This window comes from Leuresthes tenuis, unplaced genomic scaffold (genome assembly GCF_036924035.1).
Source record: "Leuresthes tenuis unplaced genomic scaffold, fLeuTen1.0.hap1 SCAF_15, whole genome shotgun sequence".
NCBI lineage: Eukaryota > Metazoa > Chordata > Actinopteri > Atheriniformes > Atherinopsidae > Leuresthes > Leuresthes tenuis.
In genome coordinates, this window is record NW_027325369.1 from 26,803,918 (window position 1) to 26,817,886 (window position 13,969).

The 13,969-nt window shown below is 40.3% G+C and overlaps 3 protein-coding genes across 3 annotated transcripts; 1 reads left to right on the forward strand and 2 right to left on the reverse strand.

Moving 5' to 3' along the window:
* The first annotated feature begins 671 nt into the window (after nucleotides 1-671).
* On the forward strand, nucleotides 672-3,878 carry hmgcl (3-hydroxy-3-methylglutaryl-CoA lyase). Its single transcript, XM_072365559.1, has 9 exons — nucleotides 672-794; nucleotides 1,018-1,101; nucleotides 1,296-1,403; nucleotides 1,522-1,617; nucleotides 1,720-1,868; nucleotides 1,960-2,023; nucleotides 2,106-2,294; nucleotides 2,419-2,544; nucleotides 3,559-3,878. The coding sequence occupies exons 1-9, from the start codon at nucleotides 699-701 to the stop codon at nucleotides 3,658-3,660; spliced, it is 1,014 nt and encodes a 337-aa protein (XP_072221660.1). The 5' UTR covers nucleotides 672-698; the 3' UTR covers nucleotides 3,661-3,878.
* Nucleotides 3,879-5,118: 1,240 nt separating this feature from the next.
* On the reverse strand, nucleotides 5,119-7,053 carry gjb3 (gap junction protein beta 3). The gene is made up of 2 exons (XM_072365574.1): nucleotides 6,042-7,053; nucleotides 5,119-5,773 (listed from the first exon to the last, which is right to left on the reverse strand). The coding sequence occupies exon 1, from the start codon at nucleotides 7,011-7,013 to the stop codon at nucleotides 6,153-6,155; it is 861 nt and encodes a 286-aa protein (XP_072221675.1). The 5' UTR covers nucleotides 7,014-7,053; the 3' UTR covers nucleotides 5,119-5,773; nucleotides 6,042-6,152.
* A 4,634-nt stretch (nucleotides 7,054-11,687) lies between these two features.
* Nucleotides 11,688-13,628, reverse strand: gjb10 (gap junction protein beta 10). Its single transcript, XM_072365571.1, has 2 exons — nucleotides 13,540-13,628; nucleotides 11,688-13,238 (listed from the first exon to the last, which is right to left on the reverse strand). Exon 2 carries the CDS (start codon nucleotides 13,146-13,148, stop codon nucleotides 12,357-12,359), a length of 792 nt encoding a protein of 263 aa, XP_072221672.1. The 5' UTR covers nucleotides 13,149-13,238; nucleotides 13,540-13,628; the 3' UTR covers nucleotides 11,688-12,356.
* Between the last annotated feature and the right edge of the window lie 341 nt (nucleotides 13,629-13,969).

The following is a 13,969-nucleotide window of genomic DNA, read 5'->3' on the forward strand; positions in this document are numbered from 1 at the left end:
AACAAATGCTTGTAGTACGTCAAAGGTGAAAATTCTGGTGAAATCAGTCTTGTATTTTACAGACTTGTCAGAGTATTTTATCAGCTGTGTGCAAGCTTCATCTTGAACAGAACCAGTAGATACAATTGTCATGTAAATAACACCTGCAGAATATCAAGTACAATGTATAACATATAGCTAATATTTCCCTCTGCCCTATAGTAAAGTGGATGTAAAAAGTTGTCCAGAATTAGAATACTCAAGTTAAGAACAGTTCTGAACTGTAGCCTACTTTCAAAGCCTACTTGTTCATGTATTTAGTTACCAGTGATATGATATATGTAAGCCTAAATGTAAAAAGATGATGCCACACATTTCTGTGCAACAGTGAAAATATGTTTCAAAGGGTAACAGCGCATCTCTTAATTCTATGCCAGTGCTTTTCCCCCCAAAAAAACGAATATTATAGCATACAATACTTGGAAAAGCAGTGGTAGCTTGTCTGTTCTTATTTAAACAGTCAGTATTAGTCATTTTCAGAGGCTGTAATTAATCTCTGATGTAAATAATTATTCACACGGTATTAAAATTGCATCTTTAAGTGTTTTTTCAATGCCACTCTCCCACCTGTAGATGGCGCTCACTCAATGGCATATTTTAACGAGTCGTCTCTTCGGCTTGCGATGATCACGTGACATCTAACAGAAGACTGAACTGTCATGGCGGCCGTTATGAGGCTAGTAAACAGAAGCAGTTTGAGTTCAGCGATGGGTCAGCAGTACCTGGCGTTTAGCTCCGCAGCCAAATTAAAAACGGTGAGTTTTTACGTCTCTGTGGGTAATTCTGAGAGCGTTTAGCAGGCAGTGGTTGTCCCGTGTTGTCCCGTGTCCTCTACCGTTAAGTTAATTATCATTAGTTTGTTTACCGAGTTGGTTAGTTTTCTAGTGTTCTTGTCAAGCCTTATCAGGCCAACTAAGATGATTTAATACTACTAGATACTAGTTAATATGTGTGTGTTGTTTTTTGTTTTTTTTAAAGGTTGGGGTAAGAGGAGGCGGTGCTCTTCCCGAAAAGGTGAAAATAGTGGAGGTGGGACCCAGAGATGGTCTTCAAAACGAGAAGGTAACATTAAATACACAAATGGGGTTTATTTGATTGTACTGTATCAGCAGTCATCGGGGACAGTTTCACCCATCAGTGCAGAGGAAAAGCAGGTGCATTGTTCATGAATTATGTAACTTGTTGAAGAAACATGAGTCATGCAGAATTTGTCAAGTTTTCCATATGTTTGCGTTTCTTTTGTTTCCTTTCCTCAGACAATCGTGCCAACAGAAGCAAAAATTAATTTAATTGACTTGTTATCAGAGTCAGGGCTGCCAGTCATCGAGGCCACCAGCTTTGTATCTCCTAAATGGGTGCCACAGGTGAGTATCATCCTCCTTGAGTAATTCAGATAAGAGTGTTGACACGCCCTGCAGCGTATTGGTCTGAATAGTGGTTTTATTATTCTGTGTTAATATGTTTTCATCATGTAAATTACAGATGGCAGACCAATTGGAAGTAATGAAGGGTATCAAGAAGAAACCGGGAGTCTCTTATCCGGTCCTCACTCCCAATCTCAAAGGGTTCCAGGCTGCTGTGAGTCTCAAGCATTCCCAACAAACCAGATTTTACTGTCAAGCGAATACGATTTAACATTTCAAAGCACTGACAATGTCTTTCCATTTCTCTCACTCGTAGGTGAAGGCAGGAGCTTCAGAGGTGGCCATATTTGGTGCTGCATCTGAGCTGTTCAGCAAGAAGAACATAAACTGCTCAGTGGACGAGAGTTTGCAGCGCTTTGACGAGGTTATGAAGGCAGCCAAAGCGGCTTCTGTGCCTGTTAGAGGGTATGATTGCTGACTTCCTCTCTACTGTCAATAAACCTTTAAATCATTGAGAACTGGAGTTTAATTCTTGCATCTGTGTTTCCTATCAAAGTTATGTCTCATGTGTCGTTGGGTGCCCATATGAAGGCAAGGTGGCACCTGAGAAAGTTGCACATGTGAGTTCTGACTTGATACATGCTTCAATATTTCACTAAGCAAAGACGAAATGACCACTCAAGGTTTGTCTCTGGCTTACAGGTCGCCAAGCGTTTATACTCTATGGGCTGCTATGAGATCTCTCTGGGTGACACCATTGGAGTGGGGACTCCTGGTAGCATGACGGAAATGCTGGAAGCAGTGACCAGAGAGGTGCCTGTCAGTGCCTTGGCAGTGCACTGTCACGACACTTATGGCCAGGCCCTGGCTAACATCCTTGTTGCCTTACAGGTCAGTAATCTGAAGATGTCATTGTATAACATATGACAAAATGCCTGTTTAGTTTCCTTTTAGGTTGTGCATCAGTGACTTCACGGGTATCTAAGATTTATCTTCTTTTCTCTGTGGTTTTCAGATGGGAATCAGTGTGGTGGACTCGTCAGTAGCTGGACTGGGAGGCTGTCCCTACGCCCAGGGGGCTTCTGGGAATGTTGCCACCGAAGACGTTGTCTATATGCTAGATGGACTTGGGATTCAAACAGTAAGAATATTGTTTTATTTATTTATTTATTTATTTATTCACCCTGTATTTTAGTATGATTTTAACTATACCTAATTGAATACTCTGCAAAATAAACCAAATAAATGGATGTTATAGTGGTCAAACTTCACTGCTTTTGGAAAAAGTCAGATCCATTTTTAACTTCAATGCCAAAAAGTTATTTTTGATCAATTTAGAACAGGTGAAACCAAAGACTGGAAAAGTTGAGTAATGCTTATACAATGTGTGCACTGTTAACGGGTCAGCAGCGTGATTCGGTATAAAACAGAGTAATCGGAGAGATTGAGCCTTTCGAATGCAAGTTACAGAGAGATTCACTGTTCAAGCATTTAAGAATATTTCTTTTTATAAAATTGATAAGAACGTACACCTGTGAGAAGCTTAAGTACCTCATACCTGTGGAAAATAAAGAGGAGAGGTGGGAATATTCTTATACACAGGAAAAGCTCAATTGAATTGTCATTTGGGCTACTAACTTAATTCTGCCCGTGGACCATTTATCGCCAAACCCAAAAATACTTATTAAAACTCCTCCATGTAAAGAAAGACTCCAGAAACTCCCTCTATTTCTGGGCCCGAGTTCATTTAAGATAATCAGAGGCCAAAGGAAAATCGTGCAGTGGTCTGATGGATCAGGATTTGACTTCTTTGGAAATTACTGACACAGCGAATTCTGAGCAAAAGAGGAGAGTTAAACAAAGAGATTAAGCAACACAGGTAAACTTTTTTTAATGCATCAAATTGAATATATTATACTGTGTGTATATACATGTTATAGAATTACATTTCCAAGTTTTAATAGTTTTTATTATATATATATATTATTATTATTATTACATTGTATTTGTTCTATCTTCAGTTGAGATAAAGTTTCCATTATCTTAAAGTCATTGCATTCTGCTTTCATTTAACTCAAAATAAATAGACTGAAACACTAGATTGTTGCTGTATCCAGTGTGATGTGTGATGTCCCCCCCCCCCCCCCCCCCCCAGGGAGTGGACCTCACTAAGCTGATGGATGCTGGAACTTTCATCTGTCGGACCCTCAACAGAAAAACCAACTCCAAAGTGGCACAGGCCACCTGCAAACTGTAGGAAGACGGCGTAACCATCATCTTCATCCTCTGCACATTCAACTCTCCCCATTTTAATTATGGTTTGATTTATTAACTGTTTCTTTAATATTTGGTTGGTACTGACTGCTATCTTTGTTTAGGGTAAAAGATCTGATTGAATATTCACTTTATGAAAGCCTTGCTGGAATAGTGCCTTCTGTAAAGTCAGTCTAATCAAATCGAACCCACCCATCACGAGCTGTCCTCGCCTGTTTTAAAGGTGTTACTTCCTGGGCAATGAAGCGCAGACTTTATTTATGACAATAGATGATCCAGTAAAATGTTCTGGGGATGGATAAATGTACTGAAGTCAGAAAAGACCGTTTTTAGTTCTATCATCCTCTGTATGCTGTGATCAACTCTAAAAGGTTCGTTCAAGGGAGCATCTGTGGAAACCATCGGTCCTTATGAACTCAGGCATTGATGGCTGATGAAAAGAAGTATAAAGAATTCCATAGATTTTTGTTTTTCTAACATGTTTATGATTTTTACCCTATTTATTTTGGAATTCCTTTCTTCAAATTCAACATGTATATATATCCTTGAAGATTGTGTTTTAAAGATAAAACCTATTTCACAGTGAAATGAGTCATTGATCTTTATCTTTCAGCAGTGTGAGCAGTCTGAAACACTCTCTGCGACATGTAAATCTACACCGATCTGCCTTAACTTTATGACTACCAGCTTAATGTTGAGTAAGGGCCTGTTTGGCTCCAAAACAGCTCTGACCAGTCAGGCCTCGGATGAAAGACACCTGGGGGTGTTGTGGGGTTACTGGTACCCGGATGTGAGAAAGATTCTTTGGGCTCAGTGAAATGGGCTTGCTTTCCACAAGTCCCATCAGGGACAACTGGTTTTAATGTTGTGGCTTATCAGTGCCGTTGTATATGCTGTTAACCTGAGTGTTGAACATCCGTCTTTCATACAGTCAACACATCTTGCACCAGTTTTGTCGTCATTGACCATGTAAGGTAATGGAGAACTTATCTCACAAGCTTCTTGGTGTTTTTCCAGTTTGCTAAACTTGTTCAGGATAAGTAACTTTTTTTATTGGCTCCACCTTTTAGAAACCTGACCAACAAGTCCAACAGGCGCACTAACATACTTCCTATTGGCTTCTCCAACACCTTGTAACATAAATTATATGTATTGGAAACGAGTAAACAGCAAGTCATGATGATTCACTGCCAATTCACAAGCAAGCCTAGAATTGATTCGAGGAAACTTCATGTGTCAGAAACAGTGGAAACATTTAGATCCTCAAATGATGATTATTATAGACAGTAAAAATTACCTATCCGTTGATCAGCTACTTAGTTTTATCATTGAAAAGATAGCATCTATTTTCCAATATTTTTCTAAATTACAAATCCAAAGTATCTTCCACATATCATATAGAAACATATAACCATCACAGTTAAAACACCACAAATAAACATATAATCAATGGATTTAATATATTTACATTTATAAAAATGACATCCAAATATTTACAACTGCAGAGAATACATTTCTACCTGCCGTCCACAGTGGACGACGAGTTACTCTCGATAACACATTAGCAGTTCAACGAGCTGTCCAGTCTTCCTCTGCTGTGCTCCTGCTCAGCCAACACAGAATTGAACAGCAGGATTCCATCTGCTGTATTTAAATCAACAGTGGTCTAGGATCAAACGAGGTTGTGTACAACGACATCAAAACACAAGCGGTCTATGTACAACGTGTTAACCTGAGACTGAGCAATAGGCCCCCAGAGCATTTGAATCAATGAATTTGTTTCTGTGCTCAATTTTATCTAAAAGAGACATACAATAAAAAAAACTAATTTTGGGCCAATCTGCACACCTTCAAGTATTATTTATTCTGGAGCATCCTCACTCCAGTATAGAATTGTTAACCTTTCTCCATTGATTTGTGATTGTAAAGATATTAGGAGGACTGAGAATAAATTAAATTATAAAAAGACCACTTTTCAAGCGTTGAGAAAACACTCAGTGACAATCGAGCACTGTGACACACCGCTATAGACACTTAAAGGAATGGTGAATACCTCTGCCAGGTGTGTCCTGTCACCCTATGTGGCTGTTTCATTCCTCCCCCTCCTGTGTTGTGTCAAAACTCCAACCATAACAAGGCTAAGACAACCTTTACTGGAATGTTCTAAAAGGGGTGAAGCTGAGAATGCATAAAGACCTTTATCTTATTCAAAAAGGAAAACTACATATTGACAAATCATGTTGTCTTTAATAGCTGATTTGTAAATAATGTGGGTGTTGACTTGCAAGCCAAAGTTCAAGGGATTCCTTAAGGTTCGTAGATATAGACACGGGGTTGGCACAGGTTGAATGCAGTACTAATGACTCAGCTTCCAGGCTCTGACACATACTGCAGTTTGGTACCTGGTTCTGAACTGTCTTTTTGTTAGGAGTTTTTTTTTCTAGGCTCTTGATGTTTTGCCTTATTTCAGTATGATCATGAAGTAATGGACAGGTTAGGAGCAGAGGCCCGTATCTTCTGTTCAAGTTTAAGTGGAGATGGCCTGTATGAGAACTTGTGGCTTTTCTTGAAGGAAGGAGGCCGGTCCTTCAGATCTTGCTTTGACATAGATATGTTGCAATTGTTAAAGGAGTCGTCGGTGTAGTCGTGATGCACGGCCATGTTGTTACTGCGGCTTTTGATCTTGTTTGTACATCGCACAATGCGCTTGGAGATGAGATAAATGATCTCACAGATGTTCAGGACGATGCAGAGAGCCGAAGCTCCGACCATGAAGTACGTGAAGACCTTCTTTTCAGTGGGGTGACCGATGTAACAGTCCACCTGGTTGGGGCAAGGCGCCACCTCACACTTGACCAGCCTTGGCAGGTAGAAACTGTCATAGATCCAGTGGAGGATGTAGAGGAAGGAGATCTCGATGCCCGTCTTGACGAAGAGGCTGAACAAGTAGGTCCACCACAAGCCACCATGTTTCTTGCCTGTGTTGCTGTACAGCTTACTGCTCTCACCGTACTTGACCCTGTGCTTGCGCTCGCGGTCATCACGGTACGCCACGTGCATGACTACCATGAAGGACGGGCAAGTTACAAAGATGAGTTGCAGGGCCCACAGGCGAATGTGGGAGATGGGGAAGAAGTGGTCGTAGCATACGTTGGCACAGCCAGGCTGCTTGGTGTTGCAGTCAAAGTCCTTCTGCTCGTCACCCCACACTCGTTCAGCCGCCACCACGTACACCATCACCCGGAACACAAACACCACTGACAGCCATATTCGCCCAAATGCAGTGGAGTATTTGTTCACCCCACTGAGGAGGGCTTGGAAGGTCTTCCAGTCCATGTTCTTGGCTGGCAGTCAACTATCTCTTCTCTGGAATTCTTGTCTCTTCAGACCTGGAAATGGCAGAATGAAGAGTGAGTGAGCATGCTTTTATTGCCTGGTGTATGCTTTTATGCCTTAGACATCAGTGGCAGTGTCTTATCTCACTATTTTAATAACAAATGCCCTTACAAACGGACTTTTAAGATCAACTCAAATTCCAAAAATGATCTAATGAATAGAATCTCAAACGTCTCATTCATCAACCACAACCAGGAAAAATCAATTCACAACCACAGCTATTTGTGGGCCTAAAGCCAAAGTGCTCACAAAGGAAACAAGTTGGACCAACGTGTTAACACGCCCATATAGCTGCGTACTTACTCGCATTACTTTACTTACTTTTCTGTAAACATTTATTTAAAAATAAAGAAAACAAGATCTCCCTTTGGCTGTGTATCTGTTAATATGGGAAGCAGACCTTACTTGATTTTATATGCATCGAAAGGGGAAAAAATGGCTTTTTACGCACGAGCCGTTTGAGTTTGGATTAGTTTGTATTTCTGTTTGGATATACTTTCGTTAAAGGTCTCGCTCTCTACCGACAGCTTTTCGTTACAAACATTGGGTGATAAATACATTTTAGTCAGTCAACGAATCACAACCTCAGACAACATTCATTACCAACTGGCTGAAGCGCCAACTTAGACATTGCGAAACTTAACTCTTAATGGACATCTTAAAAATAAGTTTACCACTTACCATAAGATGTATTAATTCATAACTACTTAAAACACTCCCCCAGTACATCCAATTGATTTCTTGTTGGTTTTTAAGTCGTGTTGGTCCTTAAACGCAAAGATTTGGTAACAGCGTCAGGTATAGGAGCTCCGTGTAGAGAAACGCGTCTGTGGGTGTGGTTAAAGAAGAAAGACTGTAGCTGCCCCAGATGGTCTTTTTCCCCTCCCTCTCTGTCTCCCTCTCGCTTACTCACACATCACCGTAAGAAGGTATTACAAATATTGTTATTACAGTTCAAACTCTCCATCTCCAGGTCCAGTTGGGTTTAGATAAAGGCTTACAAACGAACGGTCGAGTAAGGAGCCAAGTTCCCAAACCAAAATGCCTTGTGGTTAAACCACACTTTTGTTTGTCTTTGTCTAGCAAACAAGGAACACTCAAGGGTGTTTGTGAGTGTCTGCTGCAAACTGAAAAGCAGATTTAGTTCTATGTTCCAGTGCATGGGAGTATTAAAAATGCGGAACTCTAAAAAGTTAAGGGCTGAAGACTCAGTGTCATTGTTTCCATGTCTCCAGAGACAAGGTTTCCTCCTTGTCTCAACTTGTTCCTGATACTTAACAGAGCACGCAACAGACGGGCACACCTTAAGATGAATACATATTTTCTTGTTGTTATGCATGTCCTCCGACTCTTTTTCATAGAAGTTGCCAAAAGTGTGCAGCGGTTGAGTGATGTTATTTTGGTAAATGTGGGTGTTTTAAGGCAAAGAAGATCAGTGGGGAGATTGTTTGTGTGTTACTGAGAGATTTGCATGTAACCGAAAAAAAATAATCTTTCTGTGTACCTCTTTCATTTCACAGCTTCCATCATTAATTTACGCCTGTATCTTATATAATAAGACTGTAAAAAAGGAGTGTTGTATTTCCTCCAACCTTTTCAGCTTCTTGCTCTGCTCAAATAACACTGTCACAATTCACAAAACCCAAGAGTTCTCAGTCTCATCCTCACCGCCAGATCATATAAACTGTGGCTTTTGTGTCCACTTAAACACCTTCTCTTACAACCACACCTCTTGTTTGTTAATTCTCTTTATATATTTTCTCCATTCAAGTGTCATCACTGTGTTTCTCTTCTAAAGTAAAAAAAGACAAACTAATAAATCTTATAATTGCCAGACTTGGCAGGTAAATTTGAACCCTTAGAATCTTTGAGGAATATCATGTTTGCTTGCTCAAAATGCTGGGGTTGTGCCCCAGTATGCCAGTTCTCGCAGGCCTTCCTGCATAACTATTGAGTTCAGTGTTTACACAGTATGAAAGAATAAAAGACTAAGTCAGGTTTATTTGTTCTGCTCCTAGTCCTAAAGATTTATTTGGGGCTCACAATAGCAACAGCTGCCAACCAAGCCCAAAATTCTAAGAAGAAAAGGAGAGAAATAGACAGAGAAACTGAATTGTGGAACAAGGCAAAACATTGGCACCCAGAAGAAATTCTGTCAGCCTTGTACCCTTCACCTTGTAGACCTCAACTGCAGTTATGCTTTTCAGAAAAGTAATTTGTGGGATTAAGCTCGATTATGCCAACACAACATCTATACATTCATAAATAGAGGATCTCAGGAGACAAGAATCAAATTCGATTGTGGGAGGAGGGGTGAAAACATTTCAGAACTGGTCCCGGCAGTTATCTTGGAACACGCCTGGTGAAATCTACAGGATGACTAAACCTCTGTCACTGACAAGTTTCAACAAGACAAACCAACAAAACAGGACAAACACACAACCTTTTCACTGCTGGCTTTGTAAAAGGAAGGAAATGTACCAGAAGAGAGGAAGCTAAAGAAAGATTTGATACCCCAGAAGACATGGAACGGTCTCATAATGACTGTTATTACTGGATCATTTTCAGATCCTCACAGTCAGGTTGGACAAACAAATTAAAACAAAGGGGGTTTGCTCATATATTCCAGGCCAACAGTTATTCATGTTTAAAAAACTGTGAACTCTTTAAAGGTTTCTTCTTAGTCTATGACTGTGACCCATAATCACATTTTCTAGATTAAAAGGGATGGAGCTCCAATTCCAGCTCTTTCAAAGGGGACACTGAGTTGCTCCTTCAGCCACCACAGAGATATAATCCCTCTGGTGACTCTTGTCTTTACGATACGGCTACTGGGTAAAATAATCCAGTTACACATATCTGTAATGTGTACATCTAGGGAACCTTTGTTTTCAATTAACATGTTTACATGACAATAGAAAATAAATGATTGTGTTAGTCAGACCAAAGCCGGACTTTTAAAAAGCATCTGATAATGTTAGCCTGACTGAAATCAAAGCTCCCAAACCGGGACAAACACACGTGGATGATACAGCTGGGGATCATACGCCTCCTGCATCTATATACTCTATTAAACTCAAAAGTTTAACTAATGCTCTAAAGTTCTAGCTTTTTAAAATCTCTTTTCAAAAACCGTAAAGCACAAGTGTGTATTTATAGAGCTGAATTACCAATGAAGTTGTTCTTATTTACATCTATTTATGGCTCTGTTGTCAGACAGCTGAACAGATCAGAAGTTGTGATTGAAAACGATGAAAAATCTTTATTTTGTAACCCGAGCACCATCTGACAAACTCACCATTCAAGTAGCTTAAAGACAACATATATCCAATTCATTTGGTTATAGTTAAATATCGTATGATGATCTCCCACAGAGAAAGTTAACAGCAGCAGAATGTCTTGAATTGTCCACAGCTTAGTGTCAACGGACATACTTGGGTTGGTTGCTCAATTCGAGTTCTGTGCATGTATTCAGGGACAAGGATAGTGGTCAAATTAACTAATACATTTAGGTTGAACTCTAACCATACCTCAACTTAACTGCAGGAAATCGTACTGAGTACATGGTATGGCCCCTTGTTCAGAAATGACACAAGCCTAATGTTTCAGGTAACTATTGAACAAGAATTTAAACCCATTCCTTCTTACAGAATAGTTTCAGTGTAGATAGTTTTCCTTGCATGAATTGCTGATTTTGGATCCTTCCACAACATTTCTGTTGATTTTAAGTCAGTTTTTTATTTTACCACTGCAGCACGTAACACATTTCTGTCTCATATGTCTACTAACAATGTTTACATCAGCCTTTTTGCTTATCCACAAGATCTTCAAGAGACTTTAGACAGGTAGCAAGATTATCTTTGTTCTTTTGTACTATTGTTGCTTAGCATTTCCTGAATGTTACTAAGACAATCCACAGACCACATTTGTTAATTCAAGATTGAACTGGACACAGTGTCTGAAACAGACTTCAGTGGTTCCAATGAACTAGTAACAGAAGTGCCTGCAAACCATCAACCACTATCACGGTTTGCTGAAAGATATTTCGTTGGCTGTGTATCGTTAACGGGATTCTTTCATTGGGTGGTGGTGGTGTCGAGGTAGATGTAGACACATGTAATTCAAAGCCTCAGCAGAGCACACTTTAACTCTGTGTTCTATTCTGTGGCATGTTGCAGTGCAAATACAGTAATGAGCCATTCAGAAGCTGCACACAGCAACAAATTCCTGTGCTGGGTGGAGTCTGTACAGATGAATCGAACAGAGTGTGGGAGACTCCTCCTCTACCCTTCCCAAAGGACTAATCAGCCAAAACAATCAAGGCTCCACTTGTGATAACAGAAAAATCTGAGTGGAGGAAAAGCCTCATGAAACTCATGAAACATGCAGAAAAAGTAAAGAAGAAAGAAGTGTTTGTCCAACCGCTGGAATTGTGTGGAGTCAACAAATCCATTTTTCTTTAGAAAGGGTGGCTGGTTAAGTACATTCCTCATGTAAGAGTCACTTACATTTGCTTTATTGTGTTTTAACTGTTAACAGTGTTTATTCTTACATTAATACAGTGTGTGCTGCTTTGTATCAACCTCTCAAAATTGTTCTCATAAACATAACAAGTTCAAAACATAAAAATAATATTTATTAAAAAATATTAACAAACACGCTGTAAAGTTACAAACCGACACTGTAAAATATGCACATCCTGATTTCTCTCAAACATCTGTGTTTACAAAGCTGCATTCCCTCTTCTTTGCACCTGTATACAGAAAGATATTAAAACATGACACAAATAAGGACAGTAACATGCACAACCCTTAAAAACCTTTTGATAAATTACAAGGCGTACAGCATTCACAAAGAGTGCAAACTGAACATTTGATTGTAGGGAGAAGATTCAGTGCAGACTGAAATAACCGTTTTGAGGTTGGGCTTGAGCACAAGGAAAATCTTACACAGGAAACCATATGTGTTTGTAAAACTTGCCAAACCAAGGAATGACTCATGTAATTGAAGGCAAGACTAAATGAGACACTGAAACACACAAATCTGCTTTTATTCTTTCTTTGCAGGGGCTGTAAATTTTCATCTGTGAAAAATCCCTGTAAATACCCACAACTGTGTGCACATTCCACATCAATGACACATAGATCTCAGGGTCCTGAACTTAAAACTCAGTGGCAGGAGGGAGCTAAAGAAAGTCTTTTGAGGAAGTTGTGTGTAAAATGAGGAACGACATCTTTCATTTCACTTGTCTTTGTTTTTCCAGAAAGTCTCTGCTTCAGTATCTCAAGATATGATGACACTGTATGAAGGTGCGGGTGTTTCAGGGGTGCTTTTACCTGTCAGCTTTAGAGAGTTTGACTCTATTAGGTTGCTTCCACTTGATAGTGTGGTGGTCATGGCATGGTGAGAGCGATGGATTGATGAGAAACATTCATGGCAGCGTTTGCAAACCAGGTAGAGGATTTCAAAGATTGAGAGGAGGATGCAGGCCAAGCTGGTGACCACCATGAAGATGGTGAATATTCTTTTCTCTGTAGGCCGAGCAATGAAGCAGTCAACTTTGTTGGGACAGGGCTTCTGTTCACACTTGATGAGCGAGGGGAAGTCGTAGCCCTCATAGATGTGGTAGAGGAGGTAAACAAAGGTAGTATCGACACCTATTTTGAAGACCAGTGTTAAGACGTAGGTCCACCACAGGCCTCCACGCTTTTTCCCAGTGTTTTGATAGAGACGAGAACAATTCTCACCAAACTTGAGCCGGTGTTTTTTTTCTCGTTCTTCCCTGTAGGCAACATGCATCACCACCAGGAATGATGGGCAGGTGACGAAGATGAGCTGCAATGCCCACAGCCGCACATGGGACACAGGGAAGAAGTGGTCATAGCAGACATTGTGGCACCCGGGCTGAGCTGTGTTACACTTGAAGTCTTTCTGTTCATCTCCCCAGACTTTCTCCGCAGCTACAACAAACACCATGATCCTGAAGAGGAAAACAATAGAGAGCCACACTCTCCCGAAAGCTGTGGAGTACTTGTTCACCCCGCTGAGGAGGCCCTGGAGGAATGCCCAGTTCATGACGAGGTTTGTTCACAATTCGTCTTCACTCCGTGACGATAGAAGACAGGAGAGGCTCTCCTTAGCTAAAATAGCCCCGACAAACTTGAGCTATATAACAGCATGAGGCAAAAAAAAAGAAAGAAAAGAAAATACAGTTAACTCACAGATACACGAAAGAGAGACGCCTATGGAAACAAAGTGAGGCAACATTTCAAAACTAAAATAAACGTAAAAGACTTTAAGCTCTGACACAATTTAGTGATTCACTTTCCAGAGACTGCGCTACGGATTTTTAACGTTTGTTCATTCCGTGCGTAATTGCGCGCATTCACCATATCTACGTCTAAGATCTATAGAATTTCGCTTTACAATCTTATCATTATTTGTACGGATCGGTTTAGATACTCACATAATTTAGACGCTACAATTGCGGTTTAGAGTCGGAGCGGTGGAGCCGGACTTGGATGAACAACGATTTGGATCTTGGTCTGTTTCCCAACAGAACGGGAGTGGAGGGGGTGGAGCCGGGCGACTCTCTCGCCTTCTAACCACTCAAGTTGTTCAGGTGTGGCGGCTCCACTCCTAAAACGTGTTGTACCATTTACGTGCAGTGAAATAGCAAAGCTGAATAGCTCGATTGTCTACGTTTTGATCATTTCTAGGCCAAACGTGATCAGAACAAGCTCTGCGCATCAGTGCTTATGTCATGGCTATTATTAGTTTAAAAATATTTTAGTTCGTAATGAACAGAGCGAACATAGCGGAACATTTCTATAAAGTTACCTTTGATAAGTATCTATACAAGTGCAAGCTTTTTGTAATCAGATTCATATGACATC